The sequence below is a fragment of the Haliotis cracherodii genome, unplaced genomic scaffold (genome assembly GCF_022045235.1).
Source record: "Haliotis cracherodii isolate W230 unplaced genomic scaffold, xgHalCrac1.p SCAF_23, whole genome shotgun sequence".
NCBI classification, from domain to species: Eukaryota; Metazoa; Mollusca; class Gastropoda; order Lepetellida; family Haliotidae; genus Haliotis; species Haliotis cracherodii.
In genome coordinates this window covers 4,889,500-4,898,642 of record NW_027266279.1, presented here as the reverse complement: position 1 = coordinate 4,898,642, position 9,143 = coordinate 4,889,500, and the positions used below count along the sequence as shown (strand labels likewise).

At 41.1% G+C, this 9,143-nt stretch overlaps 1 protein-coding gene across 1 annotated transcript; it reads right to left on the bottom strand.

The window, feature by feature from the left end:
• Positions 1 to 252: 252 nt before the first annotated feature.
• LOC139471873 (ependymin-related protein 1-like) lies at positions 253 to 6,883 on the bottom strand. The gene is made up of 5 exons (XM_071254384.1): positions 6,755 to 6,883; positions 3,519 to 3,626; positions 2,006 to 2,099; positions 1,461 to 1,637; positions 253 to 347 (listed from the first exon to the last, which is right to left on the bottom strand). The coding sequence occupies exons 1-5, from the start codon at positions 6,881 to 6,883 to the stop codon at positions 253 to 255; spliced, it is 603 nt and encodes a 200-aa protein (XP_071110485.1).
• Between the last annotated feature and the right edge of the window lie 2,260 nt (positions 6,884 to 9,143).

Below are 9,143 nucleotides of genomic sequence, written 5' to 3'. Positions count from 1 at the left end.
TATGACTCCGGAGGTATCGTCATCTTTAAGCAAATATAATTAATGTCCGCGTGTGTGCCATTACGTGCAGTAGAATCATAAAGTTATATACTGATTGAAGAAAGAAAAGCAACACACAGCAATTTTACCAGACAATGTTATACACTGATTGAAGAAAGAAAAGCAACACACAGCAATTTTACCAGACAATGTTCACAACTTTGTCATTGAGTGAAAAATCATTATTTTATTGAGTGAGTTTTACGTACGGTATCACATAGAGCAGTATGACGGAATGTCGAACACAGTGAAGTCTCTGATGCCCGGAACCACGTCGTTGTACCCGAGAACTTTAAGAGCGTTTCCTCCTGTAAAGTGAGTGTATATGTCACAGTCAGTACATTTGCTTTGATGTTATTCTACGCCACAGTCAGCAATATATGACTCTGGGCTAGGCAAACCAGTGGTTGATCTCACGCCATCAGATGTCTTTGTTTAAAAATCGAGGTGATTTTATCTACTTCTAAGTACTTTCGAATGTGGAAAATGTTTTATAATGTGCGAAGTAAATTTCACAACATTTCAAAGTTTGAAAAACAAATCATTCACCAACCAAAAACACAGGTTTCCGGTTGTTTACTTTGTTTACTTTACTTTCTTTCAAATGTAGAATCGTAAAGACTTTTAATTTCCCTTCGACATGAATCTTACGAGCCGTGGAATAAGTGTTCAAAGTCAGTCTAAATATACTCAAATCTTTTACTGGGATTCAATATCTCTCTGCGTGAAGATCTGACAATCGCTGTAAATGAAATATGCGTGGATTCTTCAGACAATCACATGTCATCTTTCTAAAACGATTCGGTTTCGCTTTACCATCTCGATTTAAAATTTCATTTTTAACAAACGAAATCCCACAGAAATCCGCTCAGAAAAGCCAGGGTGTATCAAATATCCCACAACGATCAAATGGTGCGGCCTTTATTATCTTCATTCGGACATGGTCGTTTAACTTCGTTGTCGAGATGAAGAAATCAGATATGTTGGTTTGAATGAATGGCTGATTAGATTACTCACCTTCGCGCAGAAAGGTATTGTATGGGAGTAAAAGATCTTATTTTAATGACATTGGTTGAACGAGGATTTAAAACCTCACTCATTCTGTCAGTAATAAGCTGTGATGTCGTGGTATAACCAAAATGCAGTTCAAGGTGAGATTGAACCCAACACACGCACATTTTAAGCATATGACATGCCCTGACATAGATGTTCAAAGTGGAGAAAAAGCCAACACATTCACTAATGCTTCCCCCCATTTAGCTGACAGGGCGTTGTGTCAGAGAAATACTCACTCAAGATGGCGTTAACCATCTCACTCATTTGAAATCATGTGGCTGACACTCGACGTTATCACTGATACACTGTTCAAAGCAGTGTTAATGCCCACTCACTCACCCATTCTCTCACTCACAAATACAAACCTTGACCGTCGGTCGTGGTCGTGGTGATGACGATTGGTACACAGTCTTTCCGTGTGACAGTAGCCACGACCTTCTTATGTTCCCCGTTGACGGAGGTGCTATTGTAAGAGTATACCCTTGAAGACAGCCTGCCAACATCGTAGCCGTAAAAGAAAGGGCCCAAGGAGACGGCGCCGCCTGTGATTAAACATAATATTAAGATAGGAACAGACCATTTCATGATAAGGGTGGGGAAAGTGGATGTAAACAATGGACTGACATGTGACAACAGACCAACATATCTAAACATGTTTGAAATACTTGTGGTAGTGAGTGAGGGGCATCTAGAACCCGTGAGTAGTCACAATTGGTCGGCAATGTTCCTGCAGTAGTTGATAACGTGATGACACACAATCAGTATTTCTATAAATAACGTCCACCAACCGCCTTAAGTCGACTCTTGAGACATACAAAGGGTATCGGGAGCCTACACTGTCCGAATCCACACCGAGTTCTAAATAAAAAAACCATTCGGACATTTGTTTATATATTTAGAAATGACTTACTTGGAACACAAACACTCTCCTGGTCCTTGAACTGTCCTTGAAGGCGGAATGCTGAACACGTACGTGCCACTGTATCTATACGGAAACCAGTTCTCTGCAAACAAAAATCATTATTACCTTTTTACGAATTTTGGAAAATGCAAGGCAACTACAAAGTGGTCAAGGGCCCAACATAGGTTCAAGTTTTTCTGATGTTCAGAAGTTAAATAAGACGCATACTGAAACAAGTCTTTGTGTCATATGCCCGTGCTGATAATTATTGACACCCCAGATCTGAGACGCATGTATCTGGGAGGTGACAATATTTATTATACGTACATGGTAGTGTAACCTCACCTATTAATATGGCGCTATGATAAGTCCAAACATGAACTGATAAATGTATAATATCTTTTTATTCCAATACATTTGATTACTGAGTTTTGCCCATTTCTAATTTTGTGGAGATGTGGCCTAATCATACTTGGTCATATGTGCTATTATGAATGCTTCCAGTGATATCAAGGTACTGGATATTTATTATGTATTAGTGTAACGGTGAAACATGAACAAATGTTTCAGATGTAAAAAGGGAACATAATTCAGGCACAAAACACACTGAAAAGGTATCGCTTACCCTCTTGTAGTGGTAAAGTTCTCTAGTGTTATCGCATACCTTCTTGCAGTGGTAAAGTTCTCTGGAGGTATCGCTTACCTTCTTGTAGTGGTAAAGTTCTCTGGAGGTATCGCTTACCTTCTTGTAGTGGTAAAGTTCCCTGGAGGTCTCGATTACCTTCTTGTAGTGGTTAGGTTCTCTGGAGGTCTCGCTTACCTTCTTGTAGTGGTAAAGTTCTATGGAGGTATCGCTTACCTTCGTGTAGTGGTAAGGTTCTGTGGAGGTATCGCTTACCTTCTTGTAGTGGTAATGCTCTCTGGAGGTCTCGCTCACCTTCTTGTGGTGATAAAGCTCTCTAGGGGTCTCGCCAACCGTCTTGTAGTGGTAAAGCTTTCTAAGGGTCTCGCTTACCGTCCTGTAGTGGTAACACTCTCTGGGGGTCTCACGTACCTTCTCGTAGTGGTAACACTCTCTGGGGTTCTCACGTACCTTCTCGTAGTGGTAACACTCTCTGGGGTTCTCACGTACCTTCTCGTAGTGGTAACACTCTCTGGGGTTCTCACGTACCTTCTCGTAGTGGTAACACTCTCTGGGGTTCTCACGTACCTTCTTGTAGTGGTAACACTCTCTGGGGTTCTCACGTACCTTCTCGTAGTGGTAACGCTCTCTGGAGGTCTCGTTTACCGTCTTGTAGTGGTAACACTCTCTGGGGGTCTCACGTACCTTCTTGTAGTGGTAACACTCTCTGGGGGTCTCACGTACCTCCTCGTAGTGGTAACACTCTCTGGGGTTCTCACGTACCTTCTCGTAGTGGTAACACTCTCTGGGGTTCTCACGTACCTTCTTGTAGTGGTAACACTCTCTGGGGTTCTCACGTACCTTCTCGTCGTCGTACCATTCTCTGGAGGTCTCTCTTACCTTCGGGTAATCGTAGATTACTTTGGTGGTCGTGACGAATCCGTTGCTGAGGTCACCGCTGATGACGTATTTTTGTTTGATGCCGTCGTAGATGAATGAATACAAAGCCTGAAAATATACAATAACACCACAAGGAGTCATATTGCATTGTTAATTTAACTGTGTCTTATGTATATTTTTAGATGCAAGACATATGTAAAATTCTTTGACGAAAACTTGAAATCATACGCACATTCTGATTGGTTGGTCGTATTTTCGCACATAACCTTTATCGATAGGGGGAGTGGTGACGAATGATAAAGATGGTGACGAATGATAAAGATGGCGACGACGACTGACGACGGCCTTGTCGATCAGATAACGAAAACATTCGCGATTTCATCCCCGACACAAAAACTAAAAAACTAAAGCAATGGTTGGGGGGTGGGGAGGGGGGGGGGGGGGGGTTAAAAGATGAAAAAGACATTTTCGTGTCAACAAAGACAAGCAGGGGTAAATCACGTTCATACGAAGGATGCTGATTTTGTGAAATGTTCTCTGATTTGACTATTGATGTGTGCAATAGTCCAATAACATTTAGCACAGGAAAGTGGGCTTCCAAAGGTGGAAACAAGTCTTTGATAAAAGGGCAAGTGGACGCTCTTGCCTCGGGAAGATACAAGCTTTAAAACAGAAAGTCCCATGACCCTAGCTATCTTCTGGTGTAATGTATGATATAATACGTATCTGAAACCGGAAATTAACTTAACAAGAGTTTGCCACTAACAGGGCTATATCCCCCGCCCCTGTTGCAGAATTTATGACATAATTAAACATAAACAAACCCTAACCTTTTTTAACCGAGGTGGAACTTTTCATGGAAATTGTAATAAAAAAGAAGAGTTTGGAACCTAAGTATATCTTGCTGCCATGGAAACGTAAAAAAATATTAAAAATTCTAAAATTTCTAAATAGCAAAAGGCACCAGTTCAGCATGTACCTGAGAAACCTGCAAAGTTTGATGAAAAAATATTGAACGGTTTATGAGTTATGCTCCGGAAACGAAACGTGACGGACGTACGGACGGAGCCTGTTTCTCTATCCCCCGCCAACTTTGTTGGCCGGGGGATAATAACAGATACCATTCGTCACGACTGGCCCCTTTCTGTAACCTGCAAGAAGACTCGTCCCCCTATCGATGAACGTTATGTGAGAAAATACGACAAACCAATCAGAATGCGCGAATCATTTTTGATTTTACATATGTCTTGCGTTTAAATATCATCTTCCCGAGGCAAGGGAGGTAACTGGCTATATAAGTCCAGTTTCCACCAATGCCGAACTAGGCTGGTATTAAGGAGTTACATTTTGATTGGACTAACGAGTCTATGCATAGTCCATTCAAAGTCGCGCACCGAAATCGAAATCCGGTTCGTAAACTGTCGTGCAGATTTCGTTCAATTGCAGGATTTGAAAACATGTGCAATACCAACTCGTTGTCAGCAGATATTTTCCAAATCTTTTCATGTTTTTAATCAAGGTGATCACGTGATTGATGCATTTCGCGATGTAAGACACGTTTTATCACAATATAGTGCTTGATTATCCATCAGATCGTCCTGGCTGGGCGCCACCATTTTGTGCGAAGCAGACGCAAGTGATACGGGAGGTGGAATCTGATTGGTCGATTGAGGAGGCATAGAAAGGACATGACTGGTAATAGCCACTGGTGGCGCTACGATCGAGCCCAGTAATACCAGCCTAGTTCGGCAAGGGTGGCAACTGGACTGGAAAAAGTCAGTTAACTCTCTTGCCTCGGGAAGATGTCTAAATATATACCTAAGATACAGGTAAATGTGTTCAATCATACTGAATAATACTGTAAGTTCCTATGTATTTTCAATAGCATCTGGAAAATGTATGATATGTGTGAGAAATATGTGAGAAATATATGTGAATCATTACGCAACGAGTTGACCATTCTTTTAGCTCTGTCCGTTTGCGCTGACCTTGATCTTCACGTGCTTTTATTTATAGTTGGAAACATAGGGTCTCGCACTGTGATACTGACCATTTTAAAAATAAAAATAAAATGTTTCTGAAAAAACTGGAACTACATAGTTTGTCCCCAGGTTTGCCTAAATTGTTCTGCTCCTCCTTCCCAGTAAAAACAGCTGCATGTTTTGAAGCCGTGACTAAAAGAATATACTACTCGAAAGAAGTTGACTCATAATTCTTTCATATTACTTCAGTTTATCTGTCATTGCATGACACATTAACAATTGGTTATTTCTTAATTGGAGATGTGATATATACCAGACCTTTTGAGTAGTTTATATCCTATCTCTAATTTAGAAACACCCTTCCTCACCCCGACCCCATACCAAATAATATATGTTGAGTCACTTACAAACACGTCATACCAACCCGATGGGTTGGCTCAGTTAAAAAACAATCATTTCTGTAAATGAAGGTTAAGCAAAACCTCACCATTTCAATTCCCTACCTTAATTATTTGGATATAATTTACCAAATTCTATTTGCCTGAAGCTGCAACTTACGGTAGGCACCTACATGGACATCCCTTGCCTGTGAGGGAGTGGCCTAGGCTGTGTGGAGTCAAATAAAAAGGCTCTCTGCCAGGGAAGTTGGACTAATTGTAAGAAAGCACATGGAACAGACAGCTTACTTTGCTTCTTCACTGTACTCACTGAGTGAGTATGGTTTTACGCCGCTTTTAGCAATATTCCAGCAATATCACGGCTGGGGACACCAGCAATGGGCTTCACACATTGTACCCATGTCGGGAATCGAACCTGGGTCTTCGGCGTGACGAGCGAACGCTTAAACCACTAGGCTACCCGACCGCCCCAAGTGATCAGAGAAAAAAATAAAATAAGAAATGTATATAACTCTCATACACTTACTGGATGTTGCCTGTTCAGGTAAGGTAAATACATGTACCGGTACATGAGCAACATGTTGGAAATATCCCTGAATATAGTTTCGTGTCACTTTCTTCAATGAGGAATGGCAATCGGCTTGTTCCGGAATGACGGAATTATGATTGAGGTTAATTTTACAAATAATAATAGAGTATGTTCATAGAACAGGGTAGTAACGTTATATCGCTGTTTTATTACAGCCAGGGCATACATGATAACTCTTGTCATTCCGGGACCAACCGAAAGCATTCCCTTGAAGTTGCGGAAAGGGGATAGTGATTACATATAATGAGAGGCGGGCGTTGTACTTACATCGTTAGCAAACGTTGAGTTGACAATGGTGACATATTGCACCGCACTGAATCTCACTGGAGGACAACAGGTGCTGGCACTGGCTGTCACAGAAAGACCAGCGAAGAGTAAGGCTGCTTGCAGGATCATTCTGGTGGGGAATCGTTGGAGATGTATGCGCCAAGTCCTCTGTCACACTCGCCCTGATGTACGAACGGAATTCGAAGCTGTTTCGCTTTTATCCACCAAGAGGAGCATCACGTGATGCAGAATTACAGCTCAGGTGACATGTTAATTCGTCATGAAAATTCCCAGTTTATATAAGTTGTAATAACAAGCAATTTACATATATTGCCGAACTAGGACCGTTTTGCAATCAAAGCATATATGAATAGTAATCTGTGTAGTTGGACTGTAGCTGAAGAGGGTTCAAAATATGGAACTCGCCGGAAGACGTCCTTGATACCATGCCCTTACCTTCAAATAACTTCAAGCGCAGAAAAGTTTCATATACAAAGGATAAAGAGCTTGAATAAGAGACAGAGATACTACGGCATTTTAACGTAAGATGTAAATTTATCAATGAAAGGATTAGTATTATATAGGGCGGCAAAACATTTCTCTACTAGGCCGAAAATAAGGACATGCCAAGATGAAATGAAACTCCTCATCAAACAGAACATCTATTACATTTTGTACACCGAAACATTTGGGATCTTTTAAAAGATCCTCAGAAGGAAATAATTCTATTATATACTTTTCAACACCCATTAGTTTTGGAACCACAATACAAATTTACAAAAGAGAGAAATTTGATAGCTTATCATGCCAATTCAGCCACTCTTTGCATCTCTGTGAAAACGTGCTCAAAAAAGCTTTAACATTACCACAGCCCTGAGTGATCCAGACATATGATAAACCACTTACACATATTAACTTACGAATGTGAGAGATCCAGTTTATTTAATAATATCATCAAAAATCCGCAACATATCACAACAAGCCCTTGGGTACCTGGAACTTTCCATACGATGAAGTCTGCATCAATAACCTTTACATCGACTATGATAATGAACACGCATATAACTTCTGCCTACTTGAATTAAGACCCGTGAAGATCCGGGGTAGAATAGGTCTTCAGCAACCCATGCTTGCCACAAAATGCGCCTCTGCTTGTCGTAAGAGGCGACTAACGGGATCGGGTGGTCAGACTCACTGACATGGTTGATGCATGTCATGGTATAGATACTCATGATATCAATCACTGGATTGTCTGGTCCAGACTCGATTATTTACAGACCGCCGTCATATAGCTTGGATATTGCTGAGTGCGGTGTTTAACAACAAACAAACAAAAGCACGAAACGAATCTGCTGATAAATTTTCAACTTCATGAAAAAATACAGAGTTCACCCACTCGTCGTGATTCCTAGTGAAACAGTAGAATTACAATGAACAACCCCCCCCCCACACACACACACACACAAAAAAAAAAATTTAGGTAAAAGAGCATAAACGAGTGAGTTGTCATTGTGCATGGTTTCAGATTGTCCTATGACATCAACACCATGAAAGTACTGATGAAACAGGTGGCCGTTGAGCACCGAGTGGATTCCCCGAATGTTCCAACTGCAGATACTCACACTAATGTTAGGCTGATCACTTGCACTGAACGAGTGGTGAGTGATAATTGTTTATTTGTCTTAAGACGGCATATACATCTAAAAACATACAAGACATAGACATAATGCCAACTTCCAGCCTTCTTGGGCTTATAAGACATGAACATTAAAATACAAATCGTAAGACATGAAAAAAATGATAATAATAATAATATACACATCACATTACATACTAAAAAGTCACACACACGCACACACTAGTACGCACAATGTGCATTTGGTATGTGCCTGTGTATGCTCGAACAGGTGTGCGTAATAAAATGCACGCGTGCGCTCACGTGGTATCGTACATATTATACAAGCTCATGCACGCATTTACATACAAAACAACTTCCTGGGGGGAATCATTTTTACACACATTTTGCCAAGGGTAGGAATGAGGCTGTCATCTTGAAGCAGACTTGGTAGGTCGCACTGGTCACGGAGTTCTGGGAAGAGGCTGGGCAAAAATTGGTTTCTGGTGTCATCATAAAAATGACAGTATAGGAGGAAATGACTTTCATCTTGGACATGAGAGTCGTGACAGAATTTACAGTATCGTTGTGCTGCAGGGGTCGGCGGGTTAGCGTATCTTGCAGTTTCTATTTCTAGTCTCAAAGATCCACATCGGAGCGACGCAAGGATAGATCTTTAGTTGCGGGATAGCTGTAGGTAACTTTCTGTACATAGTTCCGATTTGAACTGGTGGTAGGTTCTCAGTTTAGGTAACGCTGTACACCCGAGGCCCA